The following is a 26,915-nucleotide window of genomic DNA, read 5'->3' on the forward strand; positions in this document are numbered from 1 at the left end:
GGAATTTTTTCACTTAGTATATAATAAATTTGGCAAAAAATAGAGTCAATGCCCGATCTCTGAATATAAGCAGGTTTGCGCCAGGTTAGTACATGGATGGGAGACTGCCTGGGAATACCAGGTGCTTTAAATGTTTGGATATTTTTCACGAATTATATAATAATCTTGCAAAAAAAAAAAAAAAGAGTCAATGCCCGATCTCTGAATTTTAGCAGGTTTAGGTCTAGTTAGTACTTGGATGAGAGACCGCCAAGGAATACCAGGTGCTTTAAGCTTTTGGAATTTTTTCACTTAGTATATAATAAATTTGGCAAAAAATAGAGTCAATGCCCGATCTCTGAATATAAGCAGGTTTGCGCCAGGTTAGTACATGGATGGGAGACTGCCTGGGAATACCAGGTGCTTTAAATTTTTGGATATTGTAGCAGAAATGAGTCAAATCAGACAAATCAAAGAGTCTATCAGAGCTGTGTGCATTGAAACATGAGCTGAATTCCTCAGGAAGTCATAAATCAGTTCTAGTGCCACAGGAACCAAACAAGATAACCAACCAACCAACTTGTTCACACAACAGCTTTCAACATTAACACCAATAGAACAATTATTGACAATTTTAATTCAAAGAAGAGATTGTCAAATTTATTGTTCGTGATTGGAATGCAACGCTGGACATCACATGTAAACCCAGGAGATCAAGTTAAATACTTGCATTGACTTCCCCCCCCAGCCAGTGAAACCAGACTGAAATTCCTAAGGGGGAAGGGCTTTAAACCTTTGTCTTCACAGAAAAGTCCTTTGCCAGAGAATGGCAAAGAAACCCTTTTTATACATTATATATGGACCAGAATGAACTCAAAAAAGACTTATGAATGAATCATTCCATTGCTTAACTCCATATTCATTTATGTGTAACCCACACATTTGACTATCATGTATAATCACTTATTGTGTATGTCTTTTGATAACTATAGGATACCTAGTCATGTCTAGTATTCAAATAATCGCATTTTCTTGCTTGATATTGTCCTGACAATCATTTATTTGTAAAATATATCATAATCATGTTATAGGAATCATGTCCAAAATTAGACCCTGTGAGGCAAGAACCACATGCTTGGTAAGATAAACAAATGATTTATGATACCCAAGACTCAAGAACATATCTGATTGGTCAAGGCAACATTTGAGGGGTGGCCAACAGGAAGTTTTAAATACTTTGGACACGATGTAATTTCGCTTTTAGTCATGCCTTGGTTCTAGTCTGCCTGCTGCTATTAGCCATGTCGGCTTTTAGTCTGCTTTTAGTTCTAGTCTAGCTGCTGCTATTAGCCATGTCGGCTTTTAGTTCTAGCATTGCTCGTGCTTTTAGTCATGCCTTGCTTTTAGTCTGCCTTTAGTTCTAGTCTAGCTGCTGCTATTAGCCATGTCGGCTTTTGGTTCTAGCCTTGCTTTTAGTCTGGCTTTTAGTTCTAGTCTAGCTGCTGCTATTAGCCATGTCGGCTTTTAGTTCTAGCATTGCTCGTGCTATCAGTCATGCCTGCTCTTAGCTTTTAGCTTGTAGCTTTGCTACCTAGCTTTAGCTTGTAGCATCTAGCCATGCGGTAGTCATCATTGTTCTTTGAGCGCGGTTCCAGCGTGCCTGCCTGCTGCTACTATGAGAAGGAACACAACCTAGTCTCGTCAAACTTTATTTCTTTTCTTTTCCGTTTGAGAGTTTCGTGTTCTGAGTTAAGTTTTGTAACGTCCATTCAACTTCAACCAGCGAACACGACTCTGCACTTTCAGCCAACGCCCAACAACCACGGGCTTCCCAAGACGTCACTTCAGAGACTGAACTTCCAGCCAATCAACGACCTCGGGATAGCCCTTTCACCGAGGCTCCTTCTTCACAGGAGATGCAAGTAACTTTACCTCCAGACTGTGACCTTTACTGGTGTATCTAATATAATTTTAACCTCATTGAGGAACTCAATGCGAGCGCTAATTACGTGATTGATGGTTGTTCATGTTTATGCAATTTAACGTATTGCTGTTAACTTGGGATTCCATATTTCCATTCTCTTAAACTCATCTTTCCCTAACTTTCGACCTTCCTGCAACTTGTGTGAATGTGTGTGTGCGTGCGTTTATGTGTTAGATTAGTTTGTATGTCTTAGATTTATCTAATAAAGCCTTATTCATATTGAAAAGATAAGTATCTTGTGTTTTGTGCTTACAAGTTAATGTCTTAAACTGTCGATCTTGTTACTGTGCTAATTGATAGTGTTTTCACTATAGTTTGGATATTAGTATCCAGCGCAGATTTGATGTTAAACGGCTCGTTCACTGAACCGCAGGCGCGTCTCCGTGAGCAGCCGTGAAACAGTGATTCTGTTCAAATTCCCTTTAAAATCTTAAATGATTCCCTTTGAGCTAAATTGACCTGTTTCCCTTACATTTATTATGGTGGAGAATGCGGGCAGTTTAATCTAAATTGTGAGCATAAACCAAGTTATTTAATCTTTGATTTTGCTAAAGGAATGAAAGATGAGAAGCTTGCGAGACGTGTGTGTTTGAGAGTGTGACGTAAGCAGCGCGCGCCCTCCCGCTTGAATGAAAGGAGCTAGAGGAGACTTTAACTCGAGTCCGTCTCCCCTTTGTTAACAGCAGTAAGTGAACTTAAAAGTAAACATCTGAGAACGTACAATAAGGTAGAAATTGAGCGTGTTCCTCATTTGTGTAATGCCTTGTTTTATAGCTGATTTGATTTCACTGCGTGTTCCAGTGTCTCAAACGCTATCTCAGTCACTGTTTGCTGAACGGAGCTAAACTGTTAGTGTTTCAAAAGGGATATAAATCGGTGAATAAAGAATAGTTTTGAGCGGGTTCCTCAATCTATTTATCAAAGTCCCCGTATTCATATTTCATATAGTTTGATTGCCAGTGCGTGTTCCACTGCCGAATCAAATTTGATATTCGACTCCCCTAAGTTAACGTTAAACATTAGAGAACAATGTTTGCCCATTTGTATCCGTTCACAAAGTGAATGCAATCTCGCGTAACACTGCGTGTGCCCGAGAGTAATTTGAATGGGAGTGTTTTAAAAGCTTGATCAAGTAAATTTTAACTGTGTACCAACAGCGAAGGAAAACTTTTATGTTTGTGTCCAGAAAAACTGGCACAGAGAATCAAATTGCTGAGATTGATATAATAACTGCAGCAGGAAGCTGCTATTTGAATTAAGATAAATTTAACTCTATACAAACTGAGAGTTTAAGTGCCACATCGCAAAACCAACTGAAAGGCGGTGTTGTTATTTGTACAGTGTTGAAATGAGCCGACATTTCATGTAACATGCTTAACTGTATTTGCAACAATGCAACGATTCATGTGCTGATCCACTAGAATGTGTTTTGGTTGCCATAGTGACGACCGTGACCCGGAAGCCTAACGTACTTCCGGAGCAACTCCGAACTGTGCACGCGCAGCGCACAAACTCCACGGTGTCGCTAAGCTAACGAAACCATTGCATTTACATTAAAGTCTATACTAAAGCCACTAGCCTCAAAGGTTAGCCGTTAGCATTACCATCCAGTGGTAGAATAATGTGTGTTTGGGCAACGCTGACGTGATTTAACCATTTTAAACATCTTAACTAACACTTGTTAGTCCATTTCTTTTTATCGCTCTCTTTTCTCACTAGACCATTTATTTTCATTTTACTAGAAAGGGAAATACTGACTCACAATTATTAATTGTCAAATTGAAATTTAATTGAAACATTAAATTTATTTTGAATCATTTAAAATTTCCCTCTCAGATCATTTCATATGATCTTTTATTTCTAGTATTCTCTTTTGGGTCTAATTATTTTAGGAATGAATAAGCCTTGAACTTTGGAAGTTAAGTAAACTTATTCTTCCTAATTTATTTATTACCCATCTGAATATACGCTATTCAGACCTTTACTTATTTGAATGCGTTTTACCCCTCTTCCTGTTTTGGTTATACACTTAACCACTATTGTTTTACGTATTGATTCCCTCTCTTTAACTTAATTTTTGCATAGTTTGCCCATTTATTAATTTTTAAATTTTCCTATTTCTTACCATTTCTTTTGTGTATCCTAGCCTGGGAACGACAAACCTGAGTCCTAAAAGGAGACATTGTTATCCCTCACTACGAGTTCAAATAAATTAGAAAGACAACTCTTTCACTTAAAGTTTATTTTGTTTGATAAGTTGTGCAGCAACTAACACAACGCTCTCCTTGTAGTTCAGATAACCGCTACTGAGACTTACCATCTCCGTCCTCTCTCTCCTTTACTTTCCTCTTCTCTTTTTACATTTGTAGGACATGTAAGAACCATCAATCAATTCTAAGTGAAGTAAATACACAATCGTGCCAAAGACGACGAATCATCCTTATGAATTTGATTGTAATCATCCTCTCATTTGTTCTTCCTAACCTCCCTACATTTGGAAACGCAATCCAAGTTTTAGCATCTCATCCATCGTTGAGATCAATTTAATAGAGATACGTGTTGAGCAACTGTCGCCTTTGCTGACTCCCTGGTGAGCCGTCCAACTGAAAGGTGTACGGTGTCAATCCTGTCAGACTAAGAAAAGAGATATCAGAATTATTATTGTATTCTTTTGTCCAAAGCAAGAAATATAATAATATTGTTTACGTTTTTGATAACATTTAATTGGAAAAAATAATTTTCCTCATTTGAAAAACAGAAATTTTGCTTGTCATTTGAATTTGTTTTTCACCTCTGTCTCTCTTTTCCTCTTCCTCATTAGAGTGACAAAGTCTTCGCATCTCTAGTCTACTTAGACACCCTGAGACCAACACAGTCATCACCACATTTCACTAGTGGTTCACAATCACTGATACAACACTTAGTTGTCCCACCACACATAGGCTTTTACTCCAAACAGATCTGTGTCAGTCTCTCTTCTTCCCAGCGTGACAACATGCCGCAGACTGCAGACCCCATTTCCCATGGGGAAGATGTGAACATTTGGCTGAGAGGCATAACAGACAGCCTCACTCCAAAGACATTTGAACTGTTATTATTTTTAATAATAATCCTAATCCTGAGAAGATTCCTGACACAAGATTCAAGCCAGAACAACAACCACGAGGAGCTAGTCAAGATCACGAGCTCACTAAGCTATGCCTTCACAACCCAGCTGAAACTGAGCGACAAGCACATCACCCACCTTCAAGAGGAGCTGACACGTGCTCAACGTCGCATAGACAAGCTGGAAGTGAAAGTTCAAAATCAACTCAAAGCACCCAGCGAGAGGGAGCAGGATACAACAGAACAAGTTATGAAGCTCCTAGCAGCCCTGGCAGCAGCTCAGCTCGACCAGCGACATGCAACGGCTGCTCAGAAAGACCTGGTAAACAGACTCCAGTATGCCGAACAGCTACTAGAGAAAGCCAAGATAGACATCAGAAACAAGAATTCTGAAAATAGTGCTTTGAAAGACCACCTTGAAAGGTACAGAACTGAAACGGACAATCTGACCCAACAACTAGACGATACCAACGATGAGCTCTACATGGTCAGAAAAGAACTCCAAAATGCTTACAAGCACAAACAAGAGCTAAGGAAAGAGAAACCTCTCTTAGCCTCATCACTGCTGAGCAGAGCAGAGTCCCACGTCCAAGAACTGGCATATGACGAAAGGAGCGAAGGGCCACAACCCAAAACCTCACCTGCCTTCGCCACACAACCCTTTCCTGCCAACGAAAGAAAACCTCCCGTCCAAGGCCTTGAAGCTGCACACGGGATGACCATCAAAGACCTCAACGAGCTGTCTAAAAACATCAGCAGGTTCAACCCGAACTCCACAGAGAGCCCCGACATCCAAGCTTATCTGCGAGATATCGAATTTCACCTGGAAGTGAGACCTCATGTGACTGACAGAGACTGGTTATACCTCCTTAGAGCCACGTCCAGTTCCGAGGTACGAAACTTTCTAGATCGACAGCCCAGTCAAACCAAGTCAAACTACCAGCGACTTCGTGAGGTCCTGATTAAAGAGTTTACAGACCCAGAGTCTGAACATGGACTGTTAACTGCCTTGGAAACCAAACAAGGTCGTCAAGAGACTCCACAAGCTTACTACAACCGACTCCGACAATCCTACTTTGGTGCACACAACAACTCTGACCTTGAAGAGGATGTGAACTTCAAAACCCTCTTCCTAAAGAATCTGCACCCTGGAGTCAGTCACCATCTAGGTGTCATGGCCTGTCCGAACTCCATGACCATCCAACAGTTGCGTGACCTAACACAGAAGGCCTATAACAAGCAGAAGTTGGCCTCAAAGAAAGGTAACAAAACATCCACACTCTTGAACTCTGTCAACAAAGACTCAAGCCTTGCACTGGACGACACCCAGTGGCATCACAACACCAGAGTCTTCCATCAAGAGCACAGAGAACGTGACGCCCATATCCACGACCGCTTTGAGCCCAACTGCTGGAAAAATCCATGGGACCAGCCACGCTTCTCAAGAAACCAAAAGGATAACATCTGGAAACCTAACCAGATATCCAAAGGTAATCAGTTGACTCATCCAAGAGCAACTCGTGTGGGTAAGCGACAACAAAACCCACCTCAGCACCACTCAGACATGCACAGTGCTGAGTATGCACAAGAACATAACCGCTTACCATTAGAAGACACGGAACAAGTCATGGAACAACTAAGAGAGTTCCTTCAAGACAATTTACATGCATATGACCACAAAGTTGAGTCATGCTCGCTGTGACCAGCGACAGAACGGAAGGCCGGTGATCACCTGGTGCACCACATCAGAGATGACAAGCACCTGTTCAACAACAACCCAGAATGAACAAGTCTTTAACGGCCAACTGTTGATGAAAAATCTGAGGTACTAAAGGACATCACCTCAGTCACTAACAAACTGTCAAATGAACTCCAACTCCAAGTACCACATTCCCTGTCTGTGCAACAGCAACCACCAGAGCACAGAAGGTCAGAAAGTCTGCTACAGCCAGAAGGCATCACAAGAAGAATGCAACATAGGAGACAAGTTTTGCAACTCAGCTTCACACAGCCATGCCAAACTGCCTCCGACGGCGTGCTAAAGAACTTCCTGCCTTGCTGGACTGACCCCTCATTAGACCATGGACACGCCCTCATCCAAGCCAAAGATGCAGAGAGCCAGTCTTCAGTGACATGCTAGAAAAAGGGGGAGACAACACAGACTTGAACAGATCTGACCACACATGCACTTCACCATTAACACACAACATTACCTACACCCAGAGGTAAACACATCTACTGATAACACAGTCAACAAACATATTCTTCCCACAGGTAGAATATCCAACTTTTAGCGTAACAAAGTTACACATACCCACCATGAAGAAACGTGCAGCCATCCTCACAATAGGTAGAACACCTGACACTAAGTTAAGGTTCACGACACACTAGCTGCACCTGACATCCTAGCTCAATAGTAGTTGTAACACATGCTAGGAAAACCCACAGCAGCCTTGTTTTGTTTTGTTCTTCTTTTACCTATCCTTCTCCTTCCCCTCTTTCCTGAGTAGGTGAAATGCCTAGACACCCTGCGAGGGTTGAAGGTCTGATATTAGGATTGACTCGCAACACCTAATATCCGCCAGCCACTCTAAACTGAATGGAAGCCAGAGAGCTCCATGCATGATAGGTCAATCCATTGAATTGAAAATGAAATTACTAGAAAACTAATGGTAAACATGTAAAGTAAGACAACCTAGAAGAACCAAACAAAGTTAACCACAAATTTGATTGATGAATCAAAATAAAAACAATTTCCAAGACCATCTAAACTATCCTCAATGTGCTAAACTACATTGACTAATTGAACTTAACCACGTGTACCTAAATAACCTGATGCCTGCACCAGTACAGTAACTGTCATGGAGGTGTTGTCTTGCTGTTTGCTGTGTTTGTCTGCTTCTTCTGCCTTTGTTTCTCCAGCGATCGACGATGTCTTCACCTAAACACCTCGCCGATCGAAAGGGGGATATATGTAGCAGAAATGAGTCAAATCAGACAAATCAAAGAGTCTATCAGAGCTGTGTGCATTGAAACATGAGCTGAATTCCTCAGGAAGTCATAAATCAGTTCTAGTGCCACAGGAACCAAACAAGATAACCAACCAACCAACTTGTTCACACAACAGCTTTCAACATTAACACCAATAGAACAATTATTGACAATTTTAATTCAAAGAAGAGATTGTCAAATTTATTGTTCGTGATTGGAATGCAACGCTGGACATCACATGTAAACCCAGGAGATCAAGTTAAATACTTGCATTGACTTCCCCCCCCAGCCAGTGAAACCAGACTGAAATTCCTAAGGGGGAAGGGCTTTAAACCTTTGTCTTCACAGAAAAGTCCTTTGCCAGAGAATGGCAAAGAAACCCTTTTTATACATTATATATGGACCAGAATGAACTCAAAAAAGACTTATGAATGAATCATTCCATTGCTTAACTCCATATTCATTTATGTGTAACCCACACATTTGACTATCATGTATAATCACTTATTGTGTATGTCTTTTGATAACTATAGGATACCTAGTCATGTCTAGTATTCAAATAATCGCATTTTCTTGCTTGATATTGTCCTGACAATCATTTATTTGTAAAATATATCATAATCATGTTATAGGAATCATGTCCAAAATTAGACCCTGTGAGGCAAGAACCACATGCTTGGTAAGATAAACAAATGATTTATGATACCCAAGACTCAAGAACATATCTGATTGGTCAAGGCAACATTTGAGGGGTGGCCAACAGGAAGTTTTAAATACTTTGGACACGATGTAATTTCGCTTTTAGTCATGCCTTGGTTCTAGTCTGCCTGCTGCTATTAGCCATGTCGGCTTTTAGTCTGCTTTTAGTTCTAGTCTAGCTGCTGCTATTAGCCATGTCGGCTTTTAGTTCTAGCATTGCTCGTGCTTTTAGTCATGCCTTGCTTTTAGTCTGCCTTTAGTTCTAGTCTAGCTGCTGCTATTAGCCATGTCGGCTTTTGGTTCTAGCCTTGCTTTTAGTCTGGCTTTTAGTTCTAGTCTAGCTGCTGCTATTAGCCATGTCGGCTTTTAGTTCTAGCATTGCTCGTGCTATCAGTCATGCCTGCTCTTAGCTTTTAGCTTGTAGCTTTGCTACCTAGCTTTAGCTTGTAGCATCTAGCCATGCGGTAGTCATCATTGTTCTTTGAGCGCGGTTCCAGCGTGCCTGCCTGCTGCTACTATGAGAAGGAACACAACCTAGTCTCGTCAAACTTTATTTCTTTTCTTTTCCGTTTGAGAGTTTCGTGTTCTGAGTTAAGTTTTGTAACGTCCATTCAACTTCAACCAGCGAACACGACTCTGCACTTTCAGCCAACGCCCAACAACCACGGGCTTCCCAAGACGTCACTTCAGAGACTGAACTTCCAGCCAATCAACGACCTCGGGATAGCCCTTTCACCGAGGCTCCTTCTTCACAGGAGATGCAAGTAACTTTACCTCCAGACTGTGACCTTTACTGGTGTATCTAATATAATTTTAACCTCATTGAGGAACTCAATGCGAGCGCTAATTACGTGATTGATGGTTGTTCATGTTTATGCAATTTAACGTATTGCTGTTAACTTGGGATTCCATATTTCCATTCTCTTAAACTCATCTTTCCCTAACTTTCGACCTTCCTGCAACTTGTGTGAATGTGTGTGTGCGTGCGTTTATGTGTTAGATTAGTTTGTATGTCTTAGATTTATCTAATAAAGCCTTATTCATATTGAAAAGATAAGTATCTTGTGTTTTGTGCTTACAAGTTAATGTCTTAAACTGTCGATCTTGTTACTGTGCTAATTGATAGTGTTTTCACTATAGTTTGGATATTAGTATCCAGCGCAGATTTGATGTTAAACGGCTCGTTCACTGAACCGCAGGCGCGTCTCCGTGAGCAGCCGTGAAACAGTGATTCTGTTCAAATTCCCTTTAAAATCTTAAATGATTCCCTTTGAGCTAAATTGACCTGTTTCCCTTACAATATTTTTCACGAATTATATAATAATCTGGCAAAAAAAAAAAAAAAAGAGTCAATGCCCGATCTCTGAATCTTAGCAGGTTTAGGTCTGGTTAGTACTTGGTTGAAAGACCGCCTAGGAATACCAGGTGCTTAAAGCTTTTGGAATTTTTTCACTTAGTATATAATAAATTTGGCAAAAAATAGAGTCAATGCCCGATCTCTGAATATAAGCAGGTTTGGGCCAGGTTAGTACATGGATGGGAGACTGCCTGGGAATACCAGGTGCTTTAAATTTTTGGATATTTTTCACGAATTATATAATAATCTTGCAAAAAAAAAAAAAAAAGAAGAAGTCAATGCCCGATCTCTGAATCTTAGCAGGTTAAGGTCTGGTTAGTACTTGAATGATAGACCGCCAAGGAATACCAGGTGCTTTAAGCTTTTGGAATTTTTTCACTTAGTATATAATAAATTTGCCAAAAAATAGAGTCAATGCCCGATCTCTGAATATAAGCAGGTTTGGGCCAGGTTAGTACTTGGATGAGAGACCGCCTAGGAATACCAGGTGCTTTAAGCTTTTGGGGTTTCTTTCCTACTTTTATAATGTACTGGCGAGTAGATTGGCTGATCTTTAAATAGCCTTCTCTTTGCAGCAGTCTTCGCTTATGGCCATACCAGCCTGGCTATGCCCGATCTTGTCTGATCTCGTAAGCTAAGCAGGTTTGGGCCTGGTTAGTGCCTGGATGGGAGACCGCCTGGGAATGCCAGGTACTGTAAGCTTTTTTGAAATTTTTCACTTAGTATATAATAATTTTGCCAAAAAATAGAGTCAATGCCCGATCTCTGAATATAAGCAGGTTTGCGCCAGGTTAGTACATGGATGGGAGACTGCCTGGGAATACCAGGTGCTTTAAATGTTTGGATATTTTTCACGAATTATATAATAATCTTGCAAAAAAAAAAAAAAGAGTCAATGCCCGATCTCTGAATCTTAGCAGGTTTAGGTCTAGTTAGTACTTGGATGAGAGACCGCCAAGGAATACCAGGTGCTTTAAGCTTTTGGAATTTTTTCACTTAGTATATAATAAATTTGGCAAAAAATAGAGTCAGTGCCCGATCTCTGAATATAAGCAGGTTTGGGCCAGGTTAGTACATGGATGGGAGACTGCCTGGGAATACCAGGTGCTTTAAATTTTTGGATATTTTTCACAAATTATATAATAATCTTGCAAAAAAAAAAAAAAAGAGTCAATGCCCGATCTCTGAATCTTAGCAGGTTTAGGTCTGGTTAGTACTTGGATGAGAGACCGCCTAGGAATACCAGGTGCTTTAAGCTTTTGGGGTTTCTTTCCTACTTTTATAATGTACTGGCGAGTAGATTGGCTGATCTTTAAATAGCCTTCTCTTTGCAGCAGTCTTCGCTTATGGCCATACCAGCCTGGCTATGCAAGATCTTGTCTGATCTCGTAAGCTAAGCAGGTTTGGGCCTGGTTAGTGCCTGGATGGGAGACCGCCTGGGAATACCAGGTACTCTAAGTTTTTTTGAAATTTTTCACTTAGTATATAATAATTTTGCCAAAAAATAGAGTCAATGCCCGATCTCTGAATATAAGCAGGTTTGCGCCAGGTTAGTACATGGATGGGAGACTGCCTGGGAATACCAGGTGCTTTAAATGTTTGGATATTTTTCACGAATTATATATTAATCTTGCAAAAAAAAAAAAAAAAAAAGAGTCAATGCCCGATCTCTGAATCTTAGCAGGTTTAGGTCTGGTTAGTACTTGGATGAGAGACCGCCAAGGAATACCAGGTGCTTTAAGCTTTTGGAATTTTTTCACTTAGTATATAATAAATTTGCCAAAAAATAGAGTCAATGCCCGATCTCTGAATATAAGCAGGTTTGGGCCAGGTTAGTAATTGGATGAGAGACCGCCTAGGAATACCAGGTGCTTTAAGCTTTTGGGGTTTCTTTCCTACTTTTATAATGTACTGGCGAGTAGATTGGCTGATCTTTAAATAGCCTTCTCTTTGCAGCAGTCTTCGCTTATGGCCATACCAGCCTGGCTATGCCCGATCTTGTCTGATCTCGGAAGCTAAGCAGGTTTGGGCCTGGTTAGTGCCTGGATGGGAGACCGCCTGGGAATACCAGGTACTGTAAGCTTTTTTGAAATTTTTCACTTAGTATATAATAATTTTGCCAAAAAATAGAGTCAATGCCCGATCTCTGAATATAAGCAGGTTTGCGCCAGGTTAGTACATGGATGGGAGACTGCCTGGGAATATCAGGTGCTTTAAATTTTTGGATATTTTTCACGAATTATATAATAATCTTGCAAAAAAAAAAAAAAAAAAAAAAAAAGAGTCAATGCCCGATCTCTGAATCTTAGCAGGTTTAGGTCTGGTTAGTACTTGGATGAGAGACCGCCAAGGAATACCAGGTGCTTTAAGCTTTTGGAATTTTTTCACTTAGTATATAATAAATTTGGCAAAAAATAGAGTCAATGCCCGATCTCTGAATATAAGCAGGTTTGGGCCAGGTTAGTACATGGATGGGAGACTGCCTGGGAATACCAGGTGCTTTAAATTTTTGGATATTTTTCACGAATTATATAATAATCTGGCAAAAAAAAAAAAAAAAGAGTCAATGCCCGATCTCTGAATCTTAGCAGGTTTAGGTCTGGTTAGTACTTGGATGAGAGACCGCCAAGGAATACCAGGTGCTTTAAGCTTTTGGAATTTTTTCACTTAGTATATAATAAATTTGGCAAAAAATAGAGTCAGTGCCCGATCTCTGAATATAAGCAGGTTTGGGCCAGGTTAGTACATGGATGGGAGACTGCCTAGGAATACCAGGTGCTTTAAGCTTTTGGGGTTTCTTTCCTACTTTTATAATGTACTGGCGAGTAGATTGGCTGATCTTTAAATAGCCTTCTCTTTGCAGCAGTCTTCGCTTATGGCCATACCAGCCTGGCTATGCCCGATCTTGTCTGATCTCGTAAGCTAAGCAGGTTTGGGCCTGGTTAGTGCCTGGATGGGAGACCGCCTGGGAATACCAGGTACTCTAAGTTTTTTTGAAATTTTTCACTTAGTATATAATAATTTTGCCAAAAAATAGAGTCAATGCCCGATCTCTGAATATAAGCAGGTTTGCGCCAGGTTAGTACATGGATGGGAGACTGCCTGGGAATACCAGGTGCTTTAAATGTTTGGATATTTTTCACGAATTATATATTAATCTTGCAAAAAAAAAAAAAAAAGAGTCAATGCCCGATCTCTGAATCTTAGCAGGTTTAGGTCTGGTTAGTACTTGGATGAGAGACCGCCAAGGAATACCAGGTGCTTTAAGCTTTTGGAATTTTTTCACTTAGTATATAATAAATTTGCCAAAAAATAGAGTCAATGCCCGATCTCTGAATATAAGCAGGTTTGGGCCAGGTTAGTAATTGGATGAGAGACCGCCTAGGAATACCAGGTGCTTTAAGCTTTTGGGGTTTCTTTCCTACTTTTATAATGTACTGGCGAGTAGATTGGCTGATCTTTAAATAGCCTTCTCTTTGCAGCAGTCTTCGCTTACGGCCATACCAACCTGAGGGCGCTAGAGAGCTACAGGAAGTGTTGGCTGCAGTTGGGAGAGGAAGGCTCTCCTCCATTTTGATTTTTCTGTTAGTGTTTGTTTTGTGAGTTGTTTTTTGGACTTTTAGTTTATTTTTTGTGTGTTTTTTTCTGTTTTAAACCACCTAACAGCAGCATCTTGCTGGCTGGAGGGTGGTTAATTTTTTATTTTTTTGTGTTTTTGTACAATGGATGGATTATTGGCAAACAACACTGGACTGGCTGGAGAGAGACGCATGGCAAACGAAACCGGACTGGCTGGAGAGACACGCATGGCAAACGACACTGGACTGGCTGGAGAGAAACGCTTGGCAAACGACACCGGACTGGCTGGAGAGAGACGCATGGCAAACGACACTGGACTGGAGTATCGACAACGAGCAGGACACGGTAAAAATCAAGATGCAAGATATACAATTGGTGAAAGGAAATACTTAAAGGAGGCGACTGTGATTGTGAATGTGGAGAATGTAAGTGAAGTGAGAGCTGTGGATATTATTAAAGCGGTGACGGACAAATGTGTATATGGTAAAATCTTAGCACTGAGGCCAAGACAAGGAAAGGAATATGAACTGACAATGGAAAAAGAAGAAACTTGTGATGAACTGACTGAGGGATTGTTAATTAAAGGAGTGAACTGTGAGATAAAGAAACTGCAAAACAGAGATTATGTTGTCTCTTTCATGCATCTGCCCGTCTACCTTGCTGATGAAGAGATTTTAAATAAACTGGAGGTTTGGGGGGTTTCCCCAATTTCAAAAATAAAGCGGCGTGTTTATCCTTGCACCAGCATTGAGGATGGGACGAGATACGTAAAGGCGCGGTTCCCGAAGGAGGTGGCCTCCCTCCCTTACAGCACAAAAATAGAAACGGCAGAGGGACCACAATATTTTCGGGTGATGCACAGTCATCAGGTTAAGACTTGTCGGCTGTGCATGAGCCCAGACCATGTGGTGAAGGACTGCCCGGAGTTCACGTGCCATAAATGCGAGGAGAGAGGCCATTTCGCGAGAAATTGCAATGCTGTGACGTGCCCGGAGTGCAATTTGGTTTTAAATAAGTGTGAGTGTTGGATGCAGGGTGAGGAGGAGGAGCAGCAGCAGGTGGGCGGGCAGGTGCATGAAAGAGACAACGAGCAGCGAGACGTTGGAGAAGGGGTACGTGGTGAAGGACTGGAATTAAATAAGGATATAGAACAACAGAAAGAGTGTACTGAACCAATCATACAAACACAACAGGATGGGGGAATTTGGACACAGATGGATTTGACAGACAGCTTGCAAAATGCTTTGGATAATGTGGAACTGGTTGATGAAAGGAATAAAGTACTGAGTGATGCACAACAGGAGGGAATTTTATGTACACCGATGGATGTGACGGACAATGTGCAAAAGGAGATGGACGGGATAGAAATTAATGATGCTACAAAAGAGTGTGAACAAGGAAAAGAAAATGAGGAGACGCAGGGGAAATCATCAAAAAGAAGAAGATCTGTAAAGGTAATACCTAATCTTGATACTGCAAGAAAAAGAATGCTTAAAGAAGATGGGATTGAGTGTGCAAATAAGTATGAGCTGCTAAAAGGTTTGGAGGAGATGGACTGAGTTTATGGGTTTTATGCATGTTTTTATATGTTTTATGCTTTTAAGAATTGTTACTTTTAATGCTAGAGGGCTTTCAAATGTAGGAAAATTTGAAAAGGTGAAAGAAATGTGTAAAAGAGAGGATGTGATTTTATTACAAGAAACTAACTGGAGGGAAGAGTACATGACTGAAATAAGAAAAAGGTGGAGTGGAGAGATTTTTTATAACAATGGTGATGGGAGGCTGGGAAGAGGTGTTGCGATTTTAATAAAAGAAAACTGTGGGGTATCATGTAAAACAATATATAATGACATAGATGGGAAATGTATTGCGGTTGAAATGGAGTATGAGGAGAAAAAAGTTATTGTAGTTAATATTCATGCACCGACTGTAGAAACTGAAAAGAAGGAATATTTTAATGTATTAAGAGATTTTTTAAAAAAGCAAAAAGAAGTTATTATGATGGGTGATTTTAATACAGTTTTCAGTAAATTAGAAATTGGTGAGGGAATGGTTTTTAAAAATGATAAAGGAAGAAAAGAACTGAAATTATTAATGGAAGAAAATAATATGATTGATGTATGGAGAGAAAGAAATGAAGAAAAGAAAGAATATTCAAGGAGGCAATTAGTAGGGAATTTTATGTGTAAGACAAGGATTGATTTTATTTTGTGTACAAGGAACATTGAAGGTTTTATTGGTAACATGAAATATGTAGAATCAAGCTTAAGTGACCATAAACCACTTTTTATACAAGTAGACTGGAGTTCAGTGAAAAGAGGGCCAGGTGTATGGGTTTTAAATGTAGAGGTTTTGAAGAATGAGGAGTATGTGTTAAGTATTAAAGAAATTATTGAAAAAGAAAAGGAGAATGAAATGTACAGTGAAGATAAAAGGATATGGTGGGAAAATGTTAAATATTTAGTAAAAAAATTCACAATAAAGTATTGCAAATTAATACAGATGTGTAAGAGGAAGAAGGAGAGAGAAATAAGAGAAAAATTGGAAAATGAATTAAATGAGAATGGGAAAGATATACAAAAAATAAAAGAATTGGAGGGATTATTGAAAGACATGGAAGAGAAAAAATATGAAGGTGCAAGACTAAGGAGTAAAGCTAAATATACGGTGGAGGGTGAAAAATGTACAAAGTTTTACTTTGATCTAGAAAAAATAAGAGGGAAAGCTGGAATGATTAAAGAAATAAGAGGGGAAAATGGTGTAGTGGTTGAAACAAATGAGGAAATATTAAAAGAAGTAAAAGCATATTATGAAAATCTGTTTAGTACTGAGGGGTTGAAAGAAGAAGAGAAATTGGAGTTACTAAATCAAATAAAAACAACAGTAGGAGATGTAGACAAAAAAGACTGTGATGAAGAGATAACAGAAGAAGAGATAAAAAGAGCAATAAGTGAATTAAACAAAAATAAAAGTCCAGGTATAGATGGTTTGGGGAGTGAATTTTATATAGTTTTTAAAGATTTTTTAACCAGTATTTTAAAAGAAGTATATGAAGACATTTTTAAAAAAGAGGAAATGAATCAGAGAATGGGGATGGGATTAATAAAGTTGATATATAAAAGAAAAGGAGATAAAGTAGACCTAAAAAATTATAGACCAATTACAATGCTGAATACAGATTTGAAAATTTTAACAAAAGTTTTAGCCAATAGATTGAAAGAGGTAATGCCAACCATAATTAAAACAAATCAAGTGTATGGAGTAAAAGGGAAAGATATAGCAGATACAACTTTAAGTATAATAGATAGAATAAGATATATGAAAGAAAAAAACAAAAAAGGATATGTTATTAGTTTGGATTTTGAAAAGGCCTTTGATAGAGTGGAGCATGATTATTTATTTGGAATTTTAAGAAGGTACGGGTTTGGGGATAATTTTGTCAAGTGGATTACAATTTTATACAGGGGAGCAATAACAAGAATACAGTGTAACGGTTTTTTAACAGAATGTTTTAAAATTACTAGGTCAATAAGACAAGGATGTCCATTATCGGCGCTTTTATATTCTTTAGTTGCAGAACCATTGGGATTAGCTGTTCAAATAGATGAAGACATAAGAGGGATAAACATTGAAGGAAGTGGGGGAAATGAAAAAATATTTCAATATGCAGACGATACAACAATAATAGTTAAGGATATAGAGAGTGTTAATAAAGTAATGGAAGTGGTACAGATGTTTTGTAGGGGATCAGGAGGCAAGTTAAATGAAGAAAAAACAACATATGTGAGATATGGAGGAGTAAATGCTTTAACTGATTATTTTCATTTTAAAGAAACAAAAGAAATAAGGATTTTAGGTGTTCTAATGGGAAAAGATGAAAGGAATGTTAAAGAAAAAATGTGGGAAGAAATAGTAGGAGGAATTGAAAGAAGGTTAAATTTTTGGAAATTGAGGACTTTAAGTTTAAAAGGGAAGGTTTTAATTTTAAATGTGTTAATGGTGTCAAAGTTGTGGTATGTTTTATATGTGACTGCTATGCCAGTGTGGGTGGAGAAAAGGTTGAAAAAATGTTTTTTAGATTTTTTATGGAATGGTAAACCGTCAAGAATTGCATACAGTACATTAATAGGAGAAGTAGGGAAAGGAGGGATGGGATTAATTGATGTTGAACAGAGAAAAAATAGCTTAAGAGTTAAAATAGTAAAAAAATATCTAGATGATGGTCACAAAGCAGCATGGAAAAAGACAATGGAATATTTTTTAAACAAATGTGGGGATTTTAACATGGGGGATGGGATTTTATGGATGAAAACTAAGAATTGGATGACAGAGTGCTTACCAGAGTTTTATAGGGAAATGTTTAGTGCCTGGGGAAAATTTTTAGACAAAGTTGAGTATGATCCACATGGGAGAGAAAACATTTTAAATCAACCTCTGTTTTTAAACAAAAACATTTTAAAACAAGACAAAGAATTGTTTTTAAAGAAATGGATGGATGTGGGGATAACAAGAGTGAGAGATGTTTTGTATGAATTTAAAGAAGGGTTTTTACCGACACAATTTATTGTAGATGCAATGGAGGAGGCAAAAGAGGATTACAGTGAACAAGAAATAAAAAATAAATATGAAATCATTAAAAATGCAATACCTAAAGAGTGGATAAAAAGAATAGAAAGTATGGAAGGAGAGCCAAAAGAGAAATGTATTCATGTGAAGTTTGGGGAAAAAATGTATGATTTTAAGGAATGTACTGTGAAAATGATTTATTGTGCTTTTAGAGATTATGTTTTTAAAGAGCCGATTGTAAATGGATACTGGGTGCAGAAATTCAAAGATTTAAAAAAAGAGTGTATATGGAGAAACATGACGGGGAAATGTGTGGAAACTAAATTGGAATGTTTGGAGTATTTTATAAGGCATAAAGTGGTTTTTACTGATGTAATTTTAAATAAAATAGGAATGGAAGAAAATGCTCTGTGTAAAGTGTGCCAGGAAGAGAAAGAGGGGATTTTACATATGTTTTTACATTGTAGAGACCTAGAGGACTTTTTAAGGAAATGTAAATGTTTAATTAAAGATGTGACTGAGGAGTGGGATGAAAATATAATGGAATGGAATAGAGTTGTGATGTTTGGTTGGGAAAAAAAGTGTAAAAACAAAAGTTTCATTAATCTGTGTGTAATGCTAATGAAAAGTGCAATATGGGACAGAAGAACTGTGGCTAAAAAAGAAAAAATTGTGTTGGATGTTTGGAGTGTGTTTAAAAGAAAAACTTAATTATATATCGAAAGACTGTATGTGTACTTTAAAGGTGTGAATATGTTAGACTCTTTTTATGATGTTTTTACCCCAAAAGTCTGTTGTGTTTTAAACGATTTAATGTGGAAGTTGCCAGAAAGTGGAAGAGTTTTTTAAATTATCTATGTAAAGGAAAGAGGTGTAATGTAGAGATGTGTAAAGACGGTGTTCTGTATTTCTATTGATTGTGCTTAATCTATTGTATTTTATTGATTGAAATGTCTTAATAAAAAAAAAAAAAAAAAAAAAAAAAAAAAAGGCTATGCCCGATCTTGTCTGATCTCGGAAGCTAAGCAGGTTTGGGCCTGGTTAGTGCCTGGATGGGAGACCGCCTGGGAATACCAGGTACTGTAAGCTTTTTTGAAATTTTTCACTTAGTATATAATAATTTTGCCAAAAAATAGAGTCAATGCCCGATCTCTGAATATAAGCAGGTTTGCGCCAGGTTAGTACATGGATGGGAGACTGCCTGGGAATATCAGGTGCTTTAAATTTTTGGATATTTTTCACGAATTATATAATAATCTTGCAAAAAAAAAAAAAAAAAAAAAAAAGAGTCAATGCCCGATCTCTGAATCTTAGCAGGTTTAGGTCTGGTTAGTACTTGGATGAGAGACCGCCAAGGAATACCAGGTGCTTTAAGCTTTTGGAATTTTTTCACTTAGTATATAATAAATTTGGCAAAAAATAGAGTCAATGCCCGATCTCTGAATATAAGCAGGTTTGGGCCAGGTTAGTACATGGATGGGAGACTGCCTGGGAATACCAGGTGCTTTAAATTTTTGGATATTTTTCACGAATTATATAATAATCTGGCAAAAAAAAAAAAAAAAGAGTCAATGCCCGATCTCTGAATCTTAGCAGGTTTAGGTCTGGTTAGTACTTGGATGAGAGACCGCCAAGGAATACCAGGTGCTTTAAGCTTTTGGGGTTTCTTTCCTACTTTTATAATGTACTGGCGATTAGATTGGCTGATCTTTAAATAGCCTTCTCTTTGCAGCAGTCTTCGCTTATGGCCATACCAGCCTGGCTATGCCCGATCTTGTCTGATCTCGTAAGCTAAGCAGGTTTGGGCCTGGTTAGTGCCTGGATGGGAGACTGCCTGGGAATGCCAGGTACTGTAAGCTTTTTTGAAATTTTTCACTTAGTATATAATAATTTTGCCAAAAAATAGAGTCAATGCCCGATCTCTGAATATAAGCAGGTTTGCGCCAGGTTAGTACATGGATGGGAGACTGCCTGGGAATACCAGGTGCTTTAAATGTTTGGATATTTTTCACGAATTATATAATAATCTTGCAAAAAAAAAAAAAGAGTCAATGCCCGATCTCTGAATTTTAGCAGGTTTAGATCTAGTTAGTACTTGGATGAGAGACCGCCAAGGAATACCAGGTGCTTTAATCTTTTGGAAATTTTTCACTTAGTATATAATAAATTTGGCAAAAAATAGAGTCAATGCCCGATCTCTGAATATAAGCAGGTTTGCGCCAGGTTAGTACATGGATGGGAGACTGCCTGGGAATACCAGGTGCTTTAAATTTTTGGATTTTTTTCACGAATTATATAATAATCTGGCAAAAAAAAAAAAAAAAGAGTCAATGCCCGATCTCTGAATCTTAGCAGGTTTAGATCTGGTTAGTACTTGGATGAGAGACCGCCAAGGAATACCAGGTGCTTTAAGCTTTTGGAATTTTTTCACTTAGTATATAATAAATTTGGCAAAAAATAGAGTCAGTGCCCGATCTCTGAATATAAGCAGGTTTGGGCCAGATTAGTACATGGATGGGAGACTGCCTGGGAATACCAGGTGCTTTAAATTTTTGGATATTTTTCACAAATTATATAATAATCTTGCAAAAAAAAAGAGTCAATGCCCGATCTCTGAATCTTAGCAGGTTTAGGTCTGGTTAGTACTTGGATGAGAGACCGCCTAGGAATACCAGGTGCTTTAAGCTTTTGGGGTTTCTTTCCTACTTTTATAATGTACTGGCGAGTAGATTGGCTGATCTTTAAATAGCCTTCTCTTTGCAGCAGTCTTCGCTTATGGCCATACCAGCCTGGCTATGCCCGATCTTGTCTGATCTCGTAAGCTAAGCAGGTTTGGGCCTGGTTAGTGCCTGGATGGGAGACCGCCTGGGAATACCAGGTACTCTAAGTTTTTTTGAAATTTTTCACTTAGTATATAATAATTTTGCCAAAAAATAGAGTCAATGCCCGATCTCTGAATATAAGCAGGTTTGCGCCAGGTTAGTACATGGATGGGAGACTGCCTGGGAATACCAGGTGCTTTAAATGTTTGGATATTTTTCACGAATTATATATTAATCTTGCAAAAAAAAAAAAAAAAAAAAGAGTCAATGCCCGATCTCTGAATCTTAGCAGGTTTAGGTCTGGTTAGTACTTGGATGAGAGACCGCCAAGGAATACCAGGTGCTTTAAGCTTTTGGAATTTTTTCACTTAGTATATAATAAATTTGCCAAAAAATAGAGTCAATGCCCGATCTCTGAATATAAGCAGGTTTGGGCCAGGTTAGTAATTGGATGAGAGACCGCCTAGGAATACCAGGTGCTTTAAGCTTTTGGGGTTTCTTTCCTACTTTTATAATGTACTGGCGAGTAGATTGGCTGATCTTTAAATAGCCTTCTCTTTGCAGCAGTCTTCGCTTATGGCCATACCAGCCTGGCTATGCCCGATCTTGTCTGATCTCTGAAGCTAAGCAGGTTTGGGCCTGGTTAGTGCCTGGATGGGAGACCGCCTGGGAATACCAGGTACTGTAAGCTTTTTTGAAATTTTTCACTTAGTATATAATAATTTTGCCAAAAAATAGAGTCAATGCCCGATCTCTGAATATAAGCAGGTTTGCGCCAGGTTAGTACATGGATGGGAGACTGCCTGGGAATATCAGGTGCTTTAAATTTTTGGATATTTTTCACGAATTATATAATAATCTTGCAAAAAAAAAAAAAAAAAAAAAAAAAAGAGTCAATGCCCGATCTCTGAATCTTAGCAGGTTTAGGTCTGGTTAGTACTTGGATGAGAGACCGCCAAGGAATACCAGGTGCTTTAAGCTTTTGGAATTTTTTCACTTAGTATATAATAAATTTGGCAAAAAATAGAGTCAATGCCCGATCTCTGAATATAAGCAGGTTTGGGCCAGGTTAGTACATGGATGGGAGACTGCCTGGGAATACCAGGTGCTTTAAATTTTTGGATATTTTTCACGAATTATATAATAATCTGGCAAAAAAAAAAAAAAAAGAGTCAATGCCCGATCTCTGAATCTTAGCAGGTTTAGGTCTGGTTAGTACTTGGATGAGAGACCGCCAAGGAATACCAGGTGCTTTAAGCTTTTGGAATTTTTTCACTTAGTATATAATAAATTTGGCAAAAAATAGAGTCAGTGCCCGATCTCTGAATATAAGCAGGTTTGGGCCAGGTTAGTACATGGATGGGAGACTGCCTAGGAATACCAGGTGCTTTAAGCTTTTGGGGTTTCTTTCCTACTTTTATAATGTACTGGCGAGTAGATTGGCTGATCTTTAAATAGCCTTCACTTTGCAGCAGTCTTCGCTTATGGCCATACCAGCCTGGCTATGCCCGATCTTGTCTGATCTCGTAAGCTAAGCAGGTTTGGGCCTGGTTAGTGCCTGGATGGGAGACCGCCTGGGAATACCAGGTACTCTAAGTTTTTTTGAAATTTTTCACTTAGTATATAATAATTTTGCCAAAAAATAGAGTCAATGCCCGATCTCTGAATATAAGCAGGTTTGCGCCAGGTTAGTACATGGATGGGAGACTGCCTGGGAATACCAGGTGCTTTAAATGTTTGGATATTTTTCACGAATTATATATTAATCTTGCAAAAAAAAAAAAAAAGAGTCAATGCCCGATCTCTGAATCTTAGCAGGTTTAGGTCTGGTTAGTACTTGGATGAGAGACCGCCAAGGAATACCAGGTGCTTTAAGCTTTTGGAATTTTTTCACTTAGTATATAATAAATTTGCCAAAAAATAGAGTCAATGCCCGATCTCTGAATATAAGCAGGTTTGGGCCAGGTTAGTAATTGGATGAGAGACCGCCTAGGAATACCAGGTGCTTTAAGCTTTTGGGGTTTCTTTCCTACTTTTATAATGTACTGGCGAGTAGATTGGCTGATCTTTAAATAGCCTTCTCTTTGCAGCAGTCTTCGCTTATGGCCATACCAGCCTGGCTATGCCCGATCTTGTCTGATCTCGGAAGCTAAGCAGGTTTGGGCCTGGTTAGTGCCTGGATGGGAGACCGCCTGGGAATACCAGGTACTGTAAGCTTTTTTGAAATTTTTCACTTAGTATATAATAATTTTGCCAAAAAATAGAGTCAATGCCCGATCTCTGAATATAAGCAGGTTTGCGCCAGGTTAGTACATGGATGGGAGACTGCCTGGGAATATCAGGTGCTTTAAATTTTTGGATATTTTTCACGAATTATATAATAATCTTGCAAAAAAAAAAAAAAAAAAAAAAAAAGAGTCAATGCCCGATCTCTGAATCTTAGCAGGTTTAGGTCTGGTTAGTACTTGGATGAGAGACCGCCAAGGAATACCAGGTGCTTTAAGCTTTTGGAATTTTTTCACTTAGTATATAATAAATTTGGCAAAAAATAGAGTCAATGCCCGATCTCTGAATATAAGCAGGTTTGGGCCAGGTTAGTACATGGATGGGAGACTGCCTGGGAATACCAGGTGCTTTAAATTTTTGGATATTTTTCACGAATTATATAATAATCTGGCAAAAAAAAAAAAAAAAAGAGTCAATGCCCGATCTCTGAATCTTAGCAGGTTTAGGTCTGGTTAGTACTTGGATGAGAGACCGCCAAGGAATACCAGGTGCTTTAAGCTTTTGGAATTTTTTCACTTAGTATATAATAAATTTGGCAAAAAATAGAGTCAGTGCCCGATCTCTGAATATAAGCAGGTTTGGGCCAGGTTAGTACATGGATGGGAGACTGCCTGGGAATACCAGGTGCTTTAAATTTTTGGATATTTTTCACAAATTATATAATAATCTTGCAAAAAAAAAATAAATAGAGTCAATGCCCGATCTCTGAATCTTAGCAGGTTTAGGTCTGGTTAGTACTTGGATGAGAGACCGCCTAGGAATACCAGGTGCTTTAAGCTTTTGGGGTTTCTTTCCTACTTTTATAATGTACTGGCGAGTAGATTGGCTGATCTTTAAATAGCCTTCTCTTTGCAGCAGTCTTCGCTTATGGCCATACCAGCCTGGCTATGCCCGATCTTGTCTGATCTCGTAAGCTAAGCAGGTTTGGGTCTGGTTAGTGCCTGGATGGGAGACTGCCTGGGAATGCCAGGTACTGTAAGCTTTTTTGAAATTTTTCACTTAGTATATAATAATTTTGCCAAAAAATAGAGTCAATGCCCGATCTCTGAATATAAGCAGGTTTGCGCCAGGTTAGTACATGGATGGGAGACTGCCTGGGAATACCAGGTGCTTTAAATGTTTGGATATTTTTCACGAATTATATAATAATCTTGCAAAAAAAAAAAAAAAGAGTCAATGCCCGATCTCTGAATCATAGCAGGTTTAGGTCTGGTTAGTACTTGGATGAGAGACCGCCAAGGAATACCAGGTGCTTTAAGCTTTTGGAATTTTTTCACTTAGTATATAATAAATTTGGCAAAAAATAGAGTCAATGCCCGATCTCTGAATATAAGCAGGTTTGCGCCAGGTTAGTACATGGATGGGAGACTGCCTGGGAATACCAGGTGCTTTAAATGTTTGGATATTTTTCACGAATTATATAATAATCTTGCAAAAAAAAAAAAAGAGTCAATGCCCGATCTCTGAATTTTAGCAGGTTTAGGTCTAGTTAGTACTTGGATGAGAGACCGCCAAGGAATACCAGGTGCTTTAAGCTTTTGGAATTTTTTCACTTAGTATATAATAAATTTGGCAAAAAATAGAGTCAATGCCCGATCTCTGAATATAAGCAGGTTTGCGCCAGGTTAGTACATGGATGGGAGACTGCCTGGGAATACCAGGTGCTTTAAATTTTTGGATTTTTTTCACGAATTATATAATAATCTGGCAAAAAAAAAAAAAAAGAGTCAATGCCCGATCTCTGAATCTTAGCAGGTTTAGATCTGGTTAGTACTTGGATGAGAGACCACCAAGGAATACCAGGTGCTTTAAGCTTTTGGAATTTTTTCACTTAGTATATAATAAATTTGGCAAAAAATAGAGTCAGTGCCCGATCTCTGAATATAAGCAGGTTTGGGCCAGGTTAGTACATGGATGGGAGACTGCCTGGGAATACCAGGTGCTTTAAATTTTTGGATATTTTTCACAAATTATATAATAATCTTGCAAAAAAAAAAAAAAGAGTCAATGCCCGATCTCTGAATCTTAGCAGGTTTAGGTCTGGTTAGTACTTGGATGAGAGACCGCCTAGGAATACCAGGTGCTTTAAGCTTTTGGGGTTTCTTTCCTACTTTTATAATGTACTGGCGAGTAGATTGGCTGATCTTTAAATAGCCTTCTCTTTGCAGCAGTCTTCGCTTATGGCCATACCAGCCTGGCTATGCCCGATCTTGTCTGATCTCGTAAGCTAAGCAGGTTTGGGCCTGGTTAGTGCCTGGATGGGAGACCGCCTGGGAATACCAGGTACTCTAAGTTTTTTTGAAATTTTTCACTTAGTATATAATAATTTTGCCAAAAAATAGAGTCAATGCCCGATCTCTGAATATAAGCAGGTTTGCGCCAGGTTAGTACATGGATGGGAGACTGCCTGGGAATACCAGGTGCTTTAAATGTTTGGATATTTTTCACGAATTATATAATAATCTTGCAAAAAAAAAAAAAAAGAGTCAATTCCCGATCTCTGAATCATAGCAGGTTTAGGTCTGGTTAGTACTTGGATGAGAGACCGCCAAGGAATACCAGGTGCTTTAAGCTTTTGGAATTATTTCACTTAGTATATAATAAATTTGGCAAAAAATAGAGTCAATGCCCGATCTCTGAATATAAGCAGGTTTGCGCCAGGTTAGTACATGGATGGGAGACTGCCTGGGAATACCAGGTGCTTTAAATTTTTGGATTTTTTTCACGAATTATATAATAATCTGGCAAAAAAAAAAAAAAAAGAGTCAATGCCCGATCTCTGAATCTTAGCAGGTTTAGATCTGGTTAGTACTTGGATGAGAGACCGCCAAGGAATACCAGGTGCTTTAAGCTTTTGGAATTTTTTCACTTAGTATATAATAAATTTGGCAAAAAATAGAGTCAGTGCCCGATCTCTGAATATAAGCAGGTTTGGGCCAGGTTAGTACATGGATGGGAGACTGCCTGGGAATACCAGGTGCTTTAAATTTTTGGATATTTTTCACAAATTATATAATAATCTTGCAAAAAAAAAAAAAAAGAGTCAATGCCCGATCTCTGAATCTTAGCAGGTTTAGGTCTGGTTAGTACTTGGATGAGAGACCGCCTAGGAATACCAGGTGCTTTAAGCTTTTGGGGTTTCTTTCCTACTTTTATAATGTACTGGCGAGTAGATTGGCTGATCTTTAAATAGCCTTCTCTTTGCAGCAGTCTTCGCTTATGGCCATACCAGCCTGGCTATGCCCGATCTTGTCTGATCTCGTAAGCTAAGCAGGTTTGGGCCTGGTTAGTGCCTGGATGGGAGACCGCCTGGGAATACCAGGTACTCTAAGTTTTTTTGAAATTTTTCACTTAGTATATAATAATTTTGCCAAAAAATAGAGTCAATGCCCGATCTCTGAATATAAGCAGGTTTGCGCCAGGTTAGTACAAGGATGGGAGACTGCCTGGGAATACCAGGTGCTTTAAATGTTTGGATATTTTTCACGAATTATATATTAATCTTGCAAAAAAAAAAAAAAAGAGTCAATGCCCGATCTCTGAATCT

General features: G+C 38.7%; 1 protein-coding gene, 2 non-coding genes and 10 pseudogenes across 4 annotated transcripts; all 13 read left to right on the forward strand.

Annotated features, from left to right (window-relative positions):
* Positions 1-421: 421 nt before the first annotated feature.
* On the forward strand, positions 422-9,617 carry LOC127935246 (uncharacterized). Of its 2 annotated transcripts, XR_008148032.1 has the most exons (3): positions 422-1,282; positions 1,456-8,903; positions 9,077-9,617. XR_008148032.1 is itself a non-coding variant. In XM_052532944.1 (2 exons), the coding sequence occupies exon 2, from the start codon at positions 4,959-4,961 to the stop codon at positions 6,768-6,770; it is 1,812 nt and encodes a 603-aa protein (XP_052388904.1). In that variant the 5' UTR covers positions 422-1,282; positions 1,456-4,958; the 3' UTR covers positions 6,771-9,004. The 2 variants fall into 2 exon arrangements, 1 of the variants encoding a protein (XP_052388904.1); XM_052532944.1 differs by lacking the exon at positions 9,077-9,617 and having other exon boundaries at positions 1,456-9,004.
* A 1,081-nt stretch (positions 9,618-10,698) lies between these two features.
* On the forward strand, positions 10,699-10,817 carry LOC127936147 (uncharacterized; annotated as a pseudogene).
* A 640-nt stretch (positions 10,818-11,457) lies between these two features.
* On the forward strand, positions 11,458-11,576 carry LOC127937216 (uncharacterized; annotated as a pseudogene).
* Positions 11,577-12,079: 503 nt separating this feature from the next.
* LOC127937549 (5S ribosomal RNA) lies at positions 12,080-12,198 on the forward strand. Its single transcript, XR_008148394.1, has one exon. It is a non-coding gene; the product is annotated as a 5S ribosomal RNA (ribosomal RNA).
* Positions 12,199-12,986: 788 nt separating this feature from the next.
* LOC127936966 (uncharacterized) lies at positions 12,987-13,105 on the forward strand (annotated as a pseudogene).
* Positions 13,106-20,000: 6,895 nt separating this feature from the next.
* Positions 20,001-20,119, forward strand: LOC127936823 (uncharacterized; annotated as a pseudogene).
* A 912-nt stretch (positions 20,120-21,031) lies between these two features.
* LOC127936967 (uncharacterized) lies at positions 21,032-21,150 on the forward strand (annotated as a pseudogene).
* Positions 21,151-21,654: 504 nt separating this feature from the next.
* Positions 21,655-21,773, forward strand: LOC127937867 (uncharacterized; annotated as a pseudogene).
* A 789-nt stretch (positions 21,774-22,562) lies between these two features.
* On the forward strand, positions 22,563-22,681 carry LOC127936968 (uncharacterized; annotated as a pseudogene).
* Positions 22,682-23,180: 499 nt separating this feature from the next.
* On the forward strand, positions 23,181-23,299 carry LOC127937560 (5S ribosomal RNA). The gene has a single exon (XR_008148395.1). It is a non-coding gene; the product is annotated as a 5S ribosomal RNA (ribosomal RNA).
* Positions 23,300-24,231: 932 nt separating this feature from the next.
* On the forward strand, positions 24,232-24,350 carry LOC127937280 (uncharacterized; annotated as a pseudogene).
* Positions 24,351-25,544: 1,194 nt separating this feature from the next.
* LOC127936969 (uncharacterized) lies at positions 25,545-25,663 on the forward strand (annotated as a pseudogene).
* A 920-nt stretch (positions 25,664-26,583) lies between these two features.
* On the forward strand, positions 26,584-26,702 carry LOC127936971 (uncharacterized; annotated as a pseudogene).
* Positions 26,703-26,915: the final 213 nt, after the last annotated feature.

This window comes from Carassius gibelio, chromosome A19 (assembly GCF_023724105.1).
Source record: "Carassius gibelio isolate Cgi1373 ecotype wild population from Czech Republic chromosome A19, carGib1.2-hapl.c, whole genome shotgun sequence".
Lineage (NCBI taxonomy): Eukaryota > Metazoa > Chordata > Actinopteri > Cypriniformes > Cyprinidae > Carassius > Carassius gibelio.

Bases quoted from the DNA above. Each gene is read 5' to 3' on its own strand.
- LOC127935246 (XM_052532944.1), top strand. From the start codon at position 4,959: ATGCCGCAGACTGCAGACCCCATTTCCCATGGGGAAGATGTGAACATT.